The sequence below is a fragment of the Lithobates pipiens genome, unplaced genomic scaffold, assembly GCF_037356315.1.
Source record: "Lithobates pipiens isolate NorthernLeopardFrog02 unplaced genomic scaffold, aLitPip1_a1.2 Scaffold_27, whole genome shotgun sequence".
Taxonomy (NCBI): domain Eukaryota; kingdom Metazoa; phylum Chordata; class Amphibia; order Anura; family Ranidae; genus Lithobates; species Lithobates pipiens.
The window spans coordinates 2,376,715-2,393,540 of record NW_027507788.1 but is presented as its reverse complement, the minus strand read 5'-3'; the positions used below and the strand labels follow the sequence as shown (position 1 = coordinate 2,393,540).

Below are 16,826 nucleotides of genomic sequence, written 5' to 3'. Positions count from 1 at the left end.
TGAACTTCTCATTGTTTTCTGGTAGTCTTCTCTTGTTACTGGTAAGCAGTAAAACCTCTGCAGCAACGTAACCTGGAACATTCCTGAGTGTCCCCATTGCCACCAAAAGGCCCGCCGCTGTCTCCGCTAAGCTGCAGATGTTCACATCTCCGGGATTCGCCCCCCCCCCCCAGTGCACATATCGTAATAGAAAGCTGCACGCCGCGGTCCTGTTGGGCATAAAAACAACTTTATAGTTCCAGAACTATTTAGGATACTCCACCCAATGCCTCTTGCTGATGCGTTTTGCCCCCTACTTGGGCTTAAACTAAATGCATCAGAGGGAGATGCCCAGTGCAGTGTGCAGCTTCCTATTACGGTGCGTAACCTGGAATATTGTTGATTTGCAGATTCATTCATTTTCATTTCATTTTGTACTGTAAGATTTCTGAGGCTTGACATTGGCAGTCAGAGACACTAAACCATTTCCAGTCTGTACGGAAATATTGAATGCCCCCCCCCCCCCCACATGTCGGACAGGCTTATACACTCCTCCTTTATCCATTATTCCCAGGACTCTGTAGTGCCCTGCCTATACCATTTTCACTTTCCCTACAGCTCTCTCCTTTTTCCTGTATTGTCTTGGGGGCGATATCTTATGAAATGACAGCAGGTGCTTCAGTGTACAAAGGACGGCCATTTTTGATTTGGTCATGTGATGCCAGGTTTTGCTGCTCCATGCAAACAGGATGAAATTTTAGGTTTATGACAAAATCTTGAGGTCCTCTGCAGTATAATTTGTTATAGACAATGTGCTTTTATTTACTGCTACCATGGTTGGGGGGAATGCACACAGGCAAGTTCTGCTTAAAGGGGACCATCCACCCCAGTGACGAGGTCTGCTTATTCAAATTTGTGCCTCTCCCCCCCCTCTCTAAACTGATGCATAAAGGCACCTGTGGGGAGGAAAATGGATTTACTTACCTTTCCTCGACTTGCCTAGGCGATGGTGATGTCATCCTCCTTCTGGACAGATTGCAGAGAATGGTAAATAGCCAGGATCTCCTGAATTCAAACCTGTGCTACAGCGTGTTCTCATGAGATCTGGGCTACTTAGCATTTCCAGGAATCTTGTCAGCAGGAGGGTGAGATTCGGGCTACTCAGTATTCCCAGGGATCTTGTCGATGTGAGGGAGAGATTTGGGCTACACCGCTTTTTTGGCAGGAAGATGAAATTTTGGGCTACTCGGTATTCCCAGGTATCTTGTCGGTAGGAGGGTGAGATTCTGGTTACTCGACATTCCCAGGGATCTTGTCGGCAGGAGGGTGAGATTTGGGCTACTCTGCATTCCCAGGGATCTTGTCGGCAGGAGGGTGAGATTCCGGCTACTCAGTATTCCCAGGGATCTTGTCAGCAGGAGGGAGAGATTCCGGCTACTCAGCATTTCCAGGGATCTTGTCAGCAGGAGGGTGAGATTCCGGCTACTCAGTATTCCCAGGGATCTTGTCAGCAGGAGGGTGAGATTCGGGCTACTCTGCATTCCCAGGGATCTTGTCAGCAGGAGGGAGAGATTCCGGCTACTCAGCATTCCCAGGGATCTTGTCAGCAGGAGGGTGAGATTCCGGCTACTCAGCATTCCCAGGGATCTTGTCAGCAGGAGGGTGAGATTCCGGCTACTCGGCATTCCCAGGGATCTTGTCGGCAGAAGGGTGAGATTCCGGCTACTCGGCATTCCCAGGGATCTTGTCGGCAGAAGGGTGAGATTCCGGCTACTCAGTATTCCCAGGGATCTTGTCAGCAGGAGGGTGAGATTCGGGCTACTCTGCATTCCCAGGGATCTTGTCAGCAGGAGGGAGAGATTCCGGCTACTCAGCATTCCCAGGGATCTTGTCAGCAGGAGGGTGAGATTCCGGCTACTCAGCATTCCCAGGGATCTTGTCAGCAGGAGGGTGAGATTCCGGCTACTCGGCATTCCCAGGGATCTTGTCGGCAGAAGGGTGAGATTCCGGCTACTCGGCATTCCCAGGGATCTTGTCGGCAGAAGGGTGAGATTCGGGCTACTTGGCATTCCCAGGGATCTTGTCGGCAGGAGGGAGAGATTCCGGCTACTCGGCATTCCCAGGGATCTTTTTGGCAGAAGGGTGAGATTCGGGCTACTCGGCATTCCCAGGGATCTTGTCGGCAGAAGGGTGTGATTCGGCCTACTCGGCATTCCCAGGTATCTTGTCGGCAGAAGGGTGAGATTCGGGCTACTTGGCATTCCCAGGGATCTTGTCGGCAGGAGGGAGAGATTCGGGCTACTCGGCATTCCCAGGGATCTTGTCGGCAGAAGGGTGAGATTCGGGCTACTCGGCATTCCCAGGGATCTTGTCGGCAGGAGGGAGAGATTCGGGCTACTCGGCATTCCCAGGGATCTTGTCGGCAGGAGGGAGAGATTCGGGCTACTCGGCATTCCCAGGGGTCTTTTCGGCAGGAGGGTGACATCACCCCTTTTCCTAAGGAAGTTGGGGAAAGGTGCATGTGTATCTATTCCCCCTCCCACAGGTACTTTTTGCAATTTTGAGGGAGACAGACAGCACCTTGAATAAGCGGACCTTATCACTGAGGTGGAACGGACACTTTAATAAATGCGTGATGCAGGACCTGATTAAGTTTTATTTACAGCAAAGGGAGTTTTCTGGTGATTTCCCCACAGTCCCTTCCAACCCACAAGCCTCTGCTTTTGTTTCATATTTGTCACTCTCTTTAAGATTTAAAAATGGCATTTTGATGTAAGTTCACCAAATAACAATGTTCTTTTTTTTTTCTTGTCCTTTTATACATTAGGTGGATTTTGCTAACCAGGAAAGTCAGTTGGCTTTCTATGGCTCAATGGAATCATCGGGACAGGATATACGGGATATCTATGAAATAATATCAGAAAGAAGGTTCGTTGCTGTGTTTTTTTTTTTTTTTTTTTTTTTTTTTTTTTTTTTTAGTTTTCTTTGCATTTTTAATAGGGTGTGGTATATCCTATATGTTTCAATAATAAGTGTTGCATTAATAAAGGGTATCTGATTATCTAGGGGTGATGTGTTGGAGGTTTAAACTCTATAAGCAGATCTTTCCCCAATGACTAATTTTACTGAACAAGTCGTACACAGAAAATGTATTTTCCTTCAATGAAATATTTGTAGTTAAACCATCCTCCTGTTTTTTATTTTCCAGAAGCGATGATACTCGAAGAGGCTCTTTCCATGAATTGACTACTACTACAGAGAGGACTTATTATGACAGCGTCCGCACAACAGGCACATACCCAGAGGAGACAAGGCGAGAGTACCCAGCCCGCAGCAGAGAATTATACCAAGATTGGGAGTCCTACCAAGGAGATTACTACGAACAGCGTTACTATGAGGACTCCAGAGAATATAGAGACTACAACAGGGATCCATATGAACAGGATATACGGGAATATAGTTACCGCCAGAGAGAAAGGGAGCGAGAACGTGAGCGGTTTGAGACGGACCGCGAGAGGGATAGTGAACGGAGGCCGGTAGAGCGAAGCCAAAGCCCAGCGCGCTCAAGGAGACCTCAAAGTCCTGCAGGATCCCCATCACAATCTGAGCGGATTACAAGTGACCTGGAGCGAAGGATTTATAGCCGGTCCTCCGATCGCAGCGGTAGCTGCAGTTCTGTTTCTCCTTCCAGATTTGATAAACTGGACAAAGCCCGGGCTGAGCGCTACATCAAAAGCGAAAAACTCGACAAGGAGCATACTTTTGATGCGGAAAGAGCCGATAAAGAGAAGCGTCTGTTACGGAAAGAAAGGACTGATAAACTACTCGAAAAAGATAAAGCAGACAGAGCCAAGCGAAAGTCCAAGAACCATTCAACAAGTTCACAGTCTTCAGAAACCGATCAAGATAATGAAAAGGAGCCGGGCCTGGAGAAACTAAAAGGGAGCAGCAAGCTGTTGGCCAGAGAGAAGAATGACAAGGACTGTGCATCGAAAAACCGGTTGGATCTCATGCCTTGTGTGGTCCTTACTCGTGTGACTGAAAAGGAAGGGAAAGTTTTTGATCCCTCCGGTTTAGAAAAAGCCACCAAGATAAAGGCCGAGAGCGAATCCATGAAGTCGCCACCTTTGGATCCGAAGACCCAGATGATACGTCTTGAGCAGTCCAAATTTGAGCAAATGAAAGCGGAGTCGAGAAGTAAAGTGCCAAAAGACAAACTGCTCTCAAGCCATGTTGAAGTTGTCGATAAAGAAAGCAAACAAAAACTAAAGAAGCACTTAAAGCAGGAAACGCCTACTGAAGGCGCGTCTGCCGCCGACTTGGACAAGCTAGAAGCTCGGAAAAGGAGGTTTGCAGATGCAAATTTAAAATGTGAACGTCAAAAGCTTGACGTTCGCCGAAACAACACAGACGAGGATGACCTTCGGTTGAGTTCAAGGAAACAACTAGATCCTGCATCTTCAAGAGACTTCTCTGGGCTTCGGGAAGGGGACTTTGATAGGAAAAGCTCAAGAAAAGAACTTTTAAAAAGGGAAGGTAGAAAAAGCAAATCTGAAAGACTTTTCAATATAAGTAGCCCTAAAGACAGCCAAGACCACAGCCTTTCTGTTCGCTCTAACTCCGATCTTCAGCTGCGCTTAGGAGAACCAGTAGATGAACAGTTCGACTCCCTTGATGCCTCCAGTAAAAAGATAAACTTCATGAAGAGTCTTCAAAGACATGTGCAAATGGGGGAAGAGCTGGACAAAGATGCCTCGAAAGATGAGAGAAAAGCCTACTGCAATCTCTTGAGGGAAGGCATGGGCTTGGAGAGGACGGAGAACGAAGAAAAGCTTGCGATCGATATAGACTACACACAGAGTTACCGAAAACAGATGGAACAAAACCGTAAACTGAAGCAGCAGATGGAGCTGGAGATCCTGAAGTCTGAAAAGTTTGGCAGTCCCAGCAAAGAAGCTGAGGAGTATGAAAGGCGCAGCCTCGTGCATGAAGTCGGGAAACCACCACAGGATGTCACAGATGATTCTCCACCAAGTAAAAAAAAAAAAACTGACCACGTGGACTTTGAAATCACCAAACCCGAAAGACATTACAGAAGCTCCCGACAGATAAGTGACGAATCGGAAAGAACTTCTTGTTCCCCAAGCGTTCGTCCTTTTATGTTTAACGAGGACGAATTTAACTTAAATTCTCCGAGGTTAATGCCAATCAAAGAATACAAAGAATCTCCTCAAGTGGATGAAAAGAACATGTTCCCCAGCATGGGTCTTAAAGATGAACCTTATAAATTGATACCCAGCGAACCAATCAGGAAAGAGCACATGAGCGATTTTGCCAAAGCGAAGTTTACCGCAGTGAGCCCTGAAGAGGAGTATGGCAGGTGGGATAGCCAAATCAAACAGGAGAGCAACAGAATGGACATTAGCTTTCCTAGTAACATTATAAAAAGAGAAGGTATCCGTAAACGCTCAAAGGACCTCGAACCCGGAGAGGTTCCCTCAGACTCTGATGAAGATAGTGATCATAAATCTGCTTCACCCAAAGTGTCCTCAATACTTGATGGCTCAAGATTTTCTTTTTTACTGAGGGATGGAGATGATAAACGGGAAAAGGAGGAGAGGCTGTCCGGCTCTTTAGAAAGACACCGCTTCTTAGATAAGACTATTACCCCTGACACAAAAGCCTTGCTTGAAAGAGCCAAATCGCTTTCCTCTTCCCGTGAAGAGAATTGGTCTTTTTTGGAATGGGACTCCAAGCTTGCCAGCTTACGCAACAGCAAAGAGAGAGAAAAAGTCGATTCAGCACCAAGACCCATACCATCCTGGTATATGAAGAAGAAAAAGATCAAGACAGATTCTGATGGAAAATTAGATGATAAAAAAGATGATCACAAAGAAGAGGAACAGGAAAAACAGGAGCTGTTTGCCTCTCGGTTTCTCCATAGTTCTATCTTTGAACAAGACTCTAAACGTTTGCAACACCTAGAGAGGAAAGATGAGGATACTGACCTGTGCATCCTACGTCCTTACGGGAGGCAGCTTTCTTCTGATGGCATCGGCAGCACTTCCGAGCTTGTGCAGGAACCGGTCGTACTGTTTCACAGCCGATTCATTGAACTGACGAGGATGCAGCAGAAAGAGAAGGAAAAAGAGCAAAGACCCAAAGAGCAAGAAAAGCCAGAAGAAAAGGAAAATCAGCCAAGGACTCCCGAGACTGTCCCTGAAAACAAAGAACGAGAGAACAAGTCTCCTGTGTCTATTGTGCCAATACCAGCACCACTTCCTCAGCCAGAACCTGTAGCAGCGCCTCCTCCTGAGAAAATAGTTGTCGAGAAAATGCCATCACCACCTACTGTTCCAGCAATAGAAGATAAGCCAGCTGAGCCTTGTGAAACAGTTGCTGAGGAAACTTCTTCTCCGAAGGTTATTGCACCAGTTACCCCTCCTATTGCTGTCCATCCACCAACTCCAGTGGAAACTGTTCAAGCTGTTGATGAGACAAATGAGACTCCGGCTATCCCTCCAGTTCCTGAGGAGCTACCAACTGGGGAACATATTACATTAGTGGATACAAAACCACCAACACCTGGTGCTTCATTTTCAGAAGTCAGTACTGATCCCGTTGCTGAGATAAAACCGGTGACACCAACAACCTCCCCTTCCAAGGCTGATGACAAGGCTGAAGAGGTTGAGGCCTTTGAAGAAAGCAGCACCCCGGTGTTTGCAGGTACAGAGACCGATGCATGTGAAAAGAACGAAACTGTTCCAGAGGAAGCAGAGCAACTTATTTCTGAAAATGATTTGGAAGCAGAGGCTCCCGTCACACCGAAGAACAAAAAAGCCTCCAAAGGCAAAAGGTCTAGTGCCGCAGATAAACCAGCAACAAGAAAAAGCGTTAGGATTGACCGTGAGAAACGCAATCGTTCTGCATCCCCTCGTGTTGAGCCCCAAAAACATTCGGAAAGTAAAGTTGAACATGACAGGAATTCGAGGAGTTCCGCTAAGTCTCCAAGCGCTGTTCCAGAACTTGAAGTCTCAGAGCTAAGTCTGCCCGTCTCCCGAACACGCAGAAACGTCCGATCGGTCTATGCTACCACAGGTGATAATGACGGTCCTTCTGCTAAAGAATCTTCTGATGCACCTCGATCCACTCGGAAGAGACCAGAAAAAGATGTTCAGGAGACTCCAGTTGCTGTGCCCAGCACACCAAGGAGAGGGCGACCACCCAAAGTCCGCAGGAATGTGTCGCCTATTAAAGCTGAAGCCTTAAAACAAGATACAGAAGATACTGAAAGCAAGGAGGTAGTAGAGAATGCAAAACCAACTGAAGGATGGCGATCTCCTCGCTCTCAAAAATCCTCACAGAGCCATTCTCCTGTGTCTAGCAACCATCAGGGTAAAAAGGGTAAAGGTGACCCTGTACCACAGTCAGTGGAGTGCTCAGGGGGATCAAATGAAGAATGCCCTGAAACCACAGGAACTGCAACTGAAGAGGAGAGCAAGCCAAAACTGGCCAAAGAGGAGATTTCCGAAGTTAAAAATGACTTAAAAGATACAGAGGTGGATAAAATTCCCATAGAGAATCCTACTTCTGATGCGGCAGAGAAGAAAATATCTGTAGAAAAAGCTCCCAAGTCAAAAGTCGGAAGGCCTAAAAATACAAAAACCCTTCCACGCTTGAAAAATGTGGAAATTCGCCTTAACGCTGATGAGGTAAAGGGTGCTTTGAGGCCACACGAAGACGGTGAGCCAGTAGTGATATCGCCCGTCAAAATCAAAAGCCCTCAAAAGGAAGAGAACGTATCTCCACCTTTTACAAAGCCAGAAGGAACTACTTTTCCAGAAACGCCTGAAAAAGAACCTCCAAAAGAACCCAAAATTTCACCTGAAGAGGTACAGCTCGCCCGACAAATGGAACTTGAACAGGCTGTGGAAAACATTGAGAAAATCACTGAAACGGCCGAAGTTCCACCTTATAAAGATTCTCAGAGAGGAGAGGGGGCAGAATCTCGCCCTGAAGAGGAGGGTGATAAGCCTGCGCACCAGGCCAGCGAGACGGAACTGGCAGCAGCCATTGGCTCCATCATTTGTGACATTTCTGCTGATGCTGAAAGTTTTCCTCCAGCTCCACCATATCCACCAGAAGGAGAAGCTGAGGCAACACCGGACCCTGCCAATGTTCCAGCTCCTCCACAGCCAGATGACCAGGAGCCCGAGACCAATCGGGCAGTCAGTCTCCTCCTACAAGATAACAGTACCCCAGGCTCCGAAGCTGTTCTGCCTGCTGCTCCCGTTTCCTCATCTCAGGCAGAACCTGTAGTAGACAAAGAACCAGAACGCAAGTCTTCAAGTAAAGTTAAAGAACCAGAGCGTTTGCCAGAAGCGGAGTCGATTCCAAAGAGAACTCGGGGTCGGACAGCTTCCAAGAAAAAACAACGAAGAAACAAAAAGAAGGAGACAGTAGACACCAACGTGTTTGTTCATGAAAGTGTTCAAGACAAATCACCCAGAGCAGAGGAAAAGATCTCGGATGAAGGACAAAAGGAACAGTCTGAGGAAATGCCGGTGGCGCCTAGCCCCGAGAAGCAGAACCTGGACACAAGCTTGAATTCCTCATCTGATGCTGTCTCCAAGGACGGCGATGAAGAATTTAAAGATGAAGACAGGCCCGAGTCTGCTAATGTTTGCGATTCACCCCAGCAGCTTATCATCGATGATGTCAGTCAGGGCAGTGTCAAACTTCGCTCAAGTACTGAAAATGCCCCAATTACTCCACCCAGCATTACCACCCCTCCAGCTATGCCAGCGACCCCAGGGAAGACTGCACCTTCATTGCCTGCCTCTCTCCCACATTCGGCACCAGCCATCTTACCTGACTGGATAGTAAGGCATGACGAGAACACAGCCGTTTCTACCCCACCACCTGCTTTACCCCCAGACACCAAGGCCTCCGATGTTGATACCAGTTCAAGCACCTTAAGGAAGATATTAATGGAGCCCAAATATGTATCTTCACCTGTTAATACAAGACTAGAAGTAACGCCCTCCATCTCTGAGCCCGTGTCTGCTTCCCATGTTGAAGAACCTACTCATCCTCAAGTTGAAGCAATCAAGCCAGTTTCAGAAGAAAAATCGTCTGTTCCCCTCCCAAACACGGTCGTCCCACCAGCAGCTGAGGCCCCTGTATTTCAGGAGAAGCCCACCATTGTGGCCCCCAAGGCTACCTCAGTCATTAGTAGAATGCCACACAGCTTCGATCATGATGATTTACCAAGAATCGCATCGGTAAAACCGCATCAGCCAGCTCCACCGTGTATCCCATCTCAAAAGAGCAAGCAGAGACAGAATACCAATGACAACCGCGCCTGCTTAAAGCAGACGATGACGGTTATAGAAGAGCGGCCTGCAGAAACCGGACCTAGTCCTGGCCTGAGGGTGAACACCTCCCAGGGGGTAATGCTCCTTAGTTACTCTGGGCAGAAAACGGAGGGCCCTCAACGCATAAGTGCAAAAATCAGCCAGATCCCTCCGGCCAGCGCGGTGGACATCGAGATTCAACAGTCGGTGTCAAAGACGCAGATTAAACAGGAACCGCTTCAGCCATCTCAGATTTTGCCAAAAGGACCGCAGACACCAACAAGCTACCAACCCTACAACGCATCCCCCGTTATCTCTACAATCAAACAGGAACGTTCTTGTTTGGAGAAGTCCGAATCGAGTCACATCACTGTTCCCAATGCTTCCTCGCAGCCCGCTGCAGTTAAAGTTATGAACCCGAATTCCGCACCAGTGCTAATGCACAGTCAGATGCTTTCGGGTCAAATGGTTTCTTCCGGAAAGAAACACTTGGATATGAAAGAGACTAAAGGCCACCAGTCTACCAATATGAGCCCTCACCACTCTTCGCTGTCGGGAAAGATGCAGCCAGAAGCCAATCATGTGAGCACTGGAACCAGTACATCTGCTGACCGGTCACTACCACATCTCAACATCAAACAAGAGCCTCATTCACCCTGTACCACTGGGCACGCCTCATCTCCCTTCTCCAGGTCCTGTCACCCGAGTGTTACCGCTTCTCCTGCCTTAACTAGCAACCCATCTGTGATGTTGGCCCCTGGACTGCCAGTGTCACCTTACTTGCCCAGCATGCACCCAGAACAAACTGTTATTATGCCCCCGCATAGTGTAACTCAGTCACTGGGCCACCTGCCACAGGGGGATGTCAGGATCAACACCCCGCCATTACCAGCAATGCAGTACGGCATGCGACCAGAAGCACTTCACTCTCCCCGAGCAGCTATGCAGACTCAGATGGACGTTCGACCTCAACGCTCCAACACCCCCCAGCCAGCACCTATCCGAGAGATGGTACTGCCCACATTGTCTTCCCAACATGGTGCTGATGATGACATTCACTACCACCATCCTGTCAGCCGGGGTCCATCTCACGTTCAGTCCGATGTGCTGGTGATGCAACCCGAATATCGCATGCCCGGGTCAGGAATGCGGCTCGATCCGTACAGCGTCCCCCAGGATGTTATAATGCCACGAATGATGATGCATTCTCATATCAGCGCTGTTGGGGAACACCACCAGGAGACCAGGCAGTCCCGAACACCCGAGGGCCCAGTGAAAACCCCTCCGGCCAGTAAAACGGCACAGCCTGTAAAAGAACTGACTAAGCAGCCCGATGTGAAATTGCCTCATTCGCAACACAACGATGCCAGGATGCTGAGTGGACTGAACTTGTCGCAGCCGGTGGTCGTTCCTCATGGGGTGCCCCTCATTCACCCGTCTGGGAGCTCTTTCCACGATTATCGGCCAGTGTACACGGATATCCGCACCTATCACCCCGCTCCTCAGCTTTCCCACCCTCAGTTCTCTGCTGCATCGCCCATCGGATTGCAATCACGGAGCATGACGCCATCCCAGGTAAGAGCTGTCCTGATGTATCTTCCATCATCAAAGTGTGTTCTGCAGTCTGTTCACACAGCAGTCCTCCTCACGCGGGTGGATTAGCTGCTGGATCACATTTAGAACCCGCCGCTTTACAGTGGACTGGATGATCAGCAGCCACAGAGATTGGCTGAGGAAAGATGGTCTAGGACAGTGATGGCGAACCTTGGCACCCCAGATGTTTTGGAACTACATTTCCCATGCTGCTCCTCCACTCTGCAGTGTACTTGAGCATCATGGGAAATGTAGTTCCAAAACATCTGGGGTGCCAAGAAATCACTGGTCTAGGAGGACCGGAGCGACGCCCTGATGTCACTTCTGGTTCGATGTAAACAATGTCATTTGAAAAGCAATAGGTTAAAGTGATTGTAAGGGTTTTTTTTTTTTTTTAAATAACAAACATGTCATACTTGCCTCCACTGTGCAGTTCGTTTTGCACAGAGTGGCCCCAAACCTGCTCTTCTGGGGTCCCCCGGTGGCTCTCATGGCTCCTCCCCGCATCAGATAACCCCCTTGGCGAAGCGCTCTCCAGGAGGATTACCTTGTGGGTGTGCTCCCGAGTCCAGCATTCGGCATCCATAGAGGTCGAATGTATGACTCGGCCCCACCCCCCGGCGCCCGCGTCATTGGATTTGATAGACGGCAGCGGGAGCCAATGGCTGCACTGCTATCAATCTATCCAATCAAGAGCCGAAAACCCCGGGCAGAGAGAGATGGAGCGTGTGTTTTTATTTTTTTTTATTTTTTAAGGGACAATTTAAAAATAAAAAGTAATAATAAGAATCATTTTTTAAAAAGCTATCCCCTTGTGCTTGTGCGCGCACTGGTGCATGCATTCATAGGTAACGCCCCTGTAACGTATGACTGCGAACGTGTGAGTGAGATCAATAATTCTAGCACTAGACCTCCTCTGTAACTCTAAACTGGTAACTTGTAGGTATTTTCGCCTATGGAGAGGCATTAGTAGTAGACGTCGTACTTTAAATTAATTAAAGTGTATATTTTCCAAAACAAATTGCATTAAAAATTCATTAGAATGAAGGTAGGAAGAGGCTGCTGAGCATTGTGGAGCCCAGTGAGCCTTTTCCTAAATCCTCCAGTTATCTCTGGCTCCGCCTTGGACCGCATTTTGAGTAAATTGTTCAATTCGGGTTCCTCATCTGTTTTTCTTTTGGTTTTCTTTTCTAGGTTGGCCCTGATGGTGAGCATTCGCATTCAAACACCCCGGGACGCAGCAAAACTCCACAAGTCAGCCAGGACCCCAAGGCAGCTCAGTCATCGGTTGGTGAGCAGGCTCACCATGCAGCTATTAGCAGACACCCTAGTCAAATCGAGTCCCACATCCAGCATCTTCAGAGGGCTTCTGTGGACACGTCAAGGGAGACCTCCTACCCGTCTCCTGTTACCATCAACCTGAAGCAGGACCTACCTTCCCCTCACCAGTCTCAGAAACAGACCCCCTTCATGTCCTCCTCCGCCGCTACCCTCTCCAGATCGGATGTCCCCAAGCAAGAGCCTTCTCAGAGATCGGTGGACATGGTGCAGCTGCTGACGGTGAGTGTGGGTTTTATCAGTCAGGATGGGAGGTGGAGAGGACAGGCAGCAGTATGGCCCCTTTACTGAATATCATCGATTATTTTTTTTTATTTTTTTTCTGTTATAGTTACAAAAGATAATGTAGTTTTTTTTTTTTGGGCCTGTCATATATAAAATAAGAGCATTCCTATAGTCCAGTAAGAAGTAATGACCTCCCTGACTATCTCTGCATTACATTTCATTATACAGAAATACCCGATCGTGTGGCAAGGTCTCCTCGCTCTGAAGAATGACACAGCCGCTGTCCAGTTGCACTTTGTATCCGGGAATAACGTCTTGGCTCATCGGTCTCTGCCAGCCCCCGAGGGAGGACCTCCCCTGAGGATCGCTCAGCGAATGAGGCTGGAAGCCACTCAGCTGGAGGGAGTCGCTCGCCGCATGATGGTGAGTTTTCTGCAACTCTTTTATATGTACTGTTGCGGCCCAGACACCAGAACAGCTTAGAGACCTGAAAACCCCCCTCCACACATTCCCTCCCCCTTCACATATAGCACTGCCCCCCTCCCCCCTCCACACACAGCGCTGCTCCTGCCCCTCCACACATTCCCTCCCCCTTCACATATAGCACTGCCCCCCTCCACACACAGCGCTGCTCCTCCCCCTCCACACATTCCCTCCCCCTTCAGATATAGCACTGCTCCCCTCCCCACATCTCCCCCTTCTCACATCCTTGCCCCCCCCCCCCCCCCTCCACATATCTCTCCCCCCTCCACACATAGCACTGCTCCCCCTCCACACATCTCCATCTTGCCCCCTTCACGCTGAACCTCCCAAGTCTTTTGAGGAAGTTCTAATCTATCCGCTCCAGAGACCGATTTGCGCAGGACACTCAGGCCATGTGTGGCACAAAATCCGCAGCCAGTGAGAGCTGTGATCTCGTTAGTCACCGTACCGTTTTTAGTAAATACAGATTTCTTCTATATTTGCAGGTGGAGAGTGACTACTGCTTGTTACTCGCACTTCCATGTGGCCGCGATCAAGAGGACGTGGTGAACCAGACAGAGTCTCTGAAAGCCGCCTTCATCACCTACCTACAAGCAAAGCAGGCAGCGGGCATCATCAACGTGCCCAACCCAGGATCCAACCAGGTTCGTCAGCTGTGTGACCTATGATGTGTGGAGGATGAGGGGGGGTGGCCAGGAGGCTGGAGCTTAGGATTGGGGGGGGTGGGGGGAGTGGTCAGGAGGCTGTAGCTAAGGAATGATGCGGGGGCTAGAGCTAAAGATGGGGAGGGATTGGCCAGGAGGCTGGATCTGAGGATGGGGTGGGGGGGGGGGGGGATTGGCTAGGAGGCTGGATCTGAGGATGGGGGGGGGGGGGATTGGCCAGGAAGCTGGAGCTGAGAATGTGAGGGAGTGGCTAGGAGGCTGGAGCTGAGGATGGGGGGAGTGGCTAGGAGGCTGGAGCTGAGGATAGGAGGGAGTGGCCAGGTGGCTGGAGCCGAGAATGGGAGGGAGTGGCCAGGAGGCTGGAGCTGAGGATGGGGAGGGAGTGGCCAGGAGGCTGGAGCTGAGGATGGGGAGGGAGTGGCCAGGAGGCTGGAGCTGAGGATGGGGAGGGAGTGGCCAGGAGGCTGGAGCTGAGGATGGGGAGGGATTGGCCAGGAGGCTGGAGCTGAGGATGGGGAGGGAGTGGCCAGGAGGCTGGACCTGAGGATGGGAGGGAGTGGCCAGGAGGCTGGAGCGGAGGATGGGAGGGAGTGGCCAGGAGGCTGGAGCGGAGGATGGGAGGGAGTGGCCAGGAGGCTGGAGCGGAGGATGGGGAGGGAGTGGCCAGGAGGCTGGAGCGGAGGATGGGGAGGGAGTGGCCAGGAGGCTGGAGCGGAGGATGGGGAGGGAGTGGCCAGGAGGCTGGAGCTGAGGATGGGGAGGGAGTGGCCAGGAGGCTGGAGCTGAGGATGGGGAGGGAGTGGCCAGGAGGCTGGAGCTGAGGATGGGGAGGGAGTGGCCAGGAGGCTGGAGCTGAGGATGGGGTAAGTGGCTAGGAGGCTGGAGCTGAGGATGGGGGGGAGTGGCTAGGAGGCTGGAGCTGAGGATGGGAGGGAGTGGCCAGGAGGCTGGAGCTGAGGATGGGGAGGGAGTGGCCAGGAGGCTGGAGCTGAGGATGGGGAGGGAGTGGCCAGGAGGCTGGAGCTGAGGATGGGGGGGAGTGGCTAGGAGGCTGGAGCTGAGGATGGGGGGGGAGTGGCTAGGAGGCTGGAGCTGAGGATGGGGGGGGGAGTGGCTAGGAGGCTGGAGCTGAGGATGGGGGGGGGGAGTGGCTAGGAGGCTGGAGCTGAGGATGGGGGGGGGAGTGGCTAGGAGGCTGGAGCTGAGGATGGGGGGGGGAGTGGCTAGGAGGCTGGAGCTGAGGATGGGGGGGGGAGTGGCTAGGAGGCTGGAGCTGAGGATGGGGGGGAGTGGCTAGGAGGCTGGAGCTGAGGATGGGGGGGGAGTGGCTAGGAGGCTGGAGCTGAGGATGGGAGGGAGTGGCCAGGAGGCTGAAGCTGAGGAGGAGGGAGTGGCCAGGAGGCTGGAGCTGAGGATGGGAGGGATTGGCAGGAGGCTGGAGCTGAGGATGGGAGGGAGTGGCCAGGAGGCTGGAGCTGAGGATGGGAGGGAGTGGCCAGGAGGCTGAAGCTGAGGATGGGAGGGAGTGGCCAGGAGGCTGGAGCTGAGGATGGGAGGGATTGGCCAGGAGGCTGAAGCTGAGGATGGGAGGGAGTGGCCAGGAGGCTGAAGCTGAGGATGGGAGGGAGTGGCCAGGAGGCTGAAGCTGAGGATGGGAGGGAGTGGCCAGGAGGCTGGAGCTGAGGATGGGAGGGATTGGCCAGGAGGCTGGAGCTGAGGGTGGGGAGGGATTGGCCAGGAAGCTGACCTTAGAATGGGGGTGAGTGGGTCTGGAGACTGGAGCTGAGGATTGGGGGGTGAGGGGAGTGGAGGCTGAGGATAAGTGTTGGTGGCCTGGGGTGCCGGAGTTTAGAATGGGGGGTTGGGGGGAGAGTAGTGTCCTAGATGCTGGTAATGGGGTCCACAGTTACATGTATTATTACGCCCCCCCCTCTTTAAGGGGTACCTGGGCGTGTGCTGCACTGATCCGATGATACAAGTCCTGACTCCGTGTTTTCTCGATCCTCTTGCAGCCGGCGTACGTCTTGCAGATTTTCCCGCCCTGTGAATTCTCGGAGAGCCATCTTTCTCGCCTGGCCCCGGACCTCCTAGCCAGCATCTCCAACATTTCTCCTCACCTAATGATCGTCATCGCCCTGGCCTGAGACGGGCTACACGAATCTCTGTGACCGGGCCGCTCACCCGCAATCCCCGCCGGGCGGAGCCGGTTCTGCCGCTTCCCAGGATGTTTACAAATTGCGTGCAGGTGGCCAGGAAACGGCTGAACGGAGGAGGAGGAGGAGGTGGGATCCCGCACCCAGCAAATGTGGGATATTCCATGATGGTTACGGATTGGTGTGCTCCTTGTGTTTTATTTTATTTTTATTTTAAGAAAAAAAAAAAAAAAGAAGCTGAATCTGCCTTTGCACTAAATGAGTGACTCGGACCCGTGTACAGCATTCCCCTCCCCCTCTGCGTGTATCATATTTCTGAGCGACTTTGCTGCGACGGGGAAGTCCGAACTGTGGACTAGTGATGAGCAGGAACCTGTGAATACTGGACTAATGACCGAGGAGCCGGCCCGACGGATGGACTACCGGAGAGCGCAGCCTGTCCGTTCCCGTGGATTCCTCACATTTTGGGATGTACAGTTTACATGGGGGGGGGGGGGGGGGGGGAACAAAAAACGAAAAGAAAAAAAAAAAAAAACCACAAAAGGGAGATCTATTTTCCTTTCTTTGGATATTATAGGACTCCATGGGTGTGTGTATATAAGTATATATAATATATATTATATATATAAATATATATAATACTGACTCTAGAGAATCAGACCCCCATGACATAACATTTTTTTTAATCTGTGCCAAAAATGTGTTTTCAAAAAAAAATCTTATTTTCATACTCGACGTATCGTCCCTCATTTGTAAGTGCTTTCCATGAAGACATTTCTCCGCTCCTTGCAATCCGTGGAAGAGTGTTATACACTTGGATGGACACAAGACTTTTTAATCATTTACCCTCCCCCCTCCCCCTCCCCCCCCCCTCCTTCTGTTTTATTTTTATTTTTATTTTTTTTTGTTTTGTTTTGCAGACGCCTCTTAATTTATGGAATCAACTTCCCCCCTCCCATTCTGGAGTTTTGTTTGTGTGTGTCCATTGGATTACAAACTTTATTAAAAAAAAAAAAAAAAAAAAGATACAAGCA

At 50.5% G+C, this 16,826-nt stretch overlaps 1 protein-coding gene across 5 annotated transcripts in view; it reads left to right on the top strand.

Annotated features, from left to right (window-relative positions):
- Nucleotides 1–16,286, top strand: part of SPEN (spen family transcriptional repressor) — a gene marked incomplete at its 5' end in the record, with an annotated part of 76,188 nt that extends 59,902 nt beyond the window's left edge. For all 5 annotated transcript variants that reach the window (XM_077456278.1, XM_077456277.1, XM_077456275.1 and 2 more), the window contains 6 exon segments: nt 2,807–2,907; nt 3,188–10,910; nt 12,123–12,488; nt 12,720–12,914; nt 13,460–13,618; nt 15,652–16,286. In XM_077456278.1, the coding sequence (XP_077312404.1) occupies nt 2,807–2,907; nt 3,188–10,910; nt 12,123–12,488; nt 12,720–12,914; nt 13,460–13,618; nt 15,652–15,783 (8,676 nt within the window).
- Between the last annotated feature and the right edge of the window lie 540 nt (nt 16,287–16,826).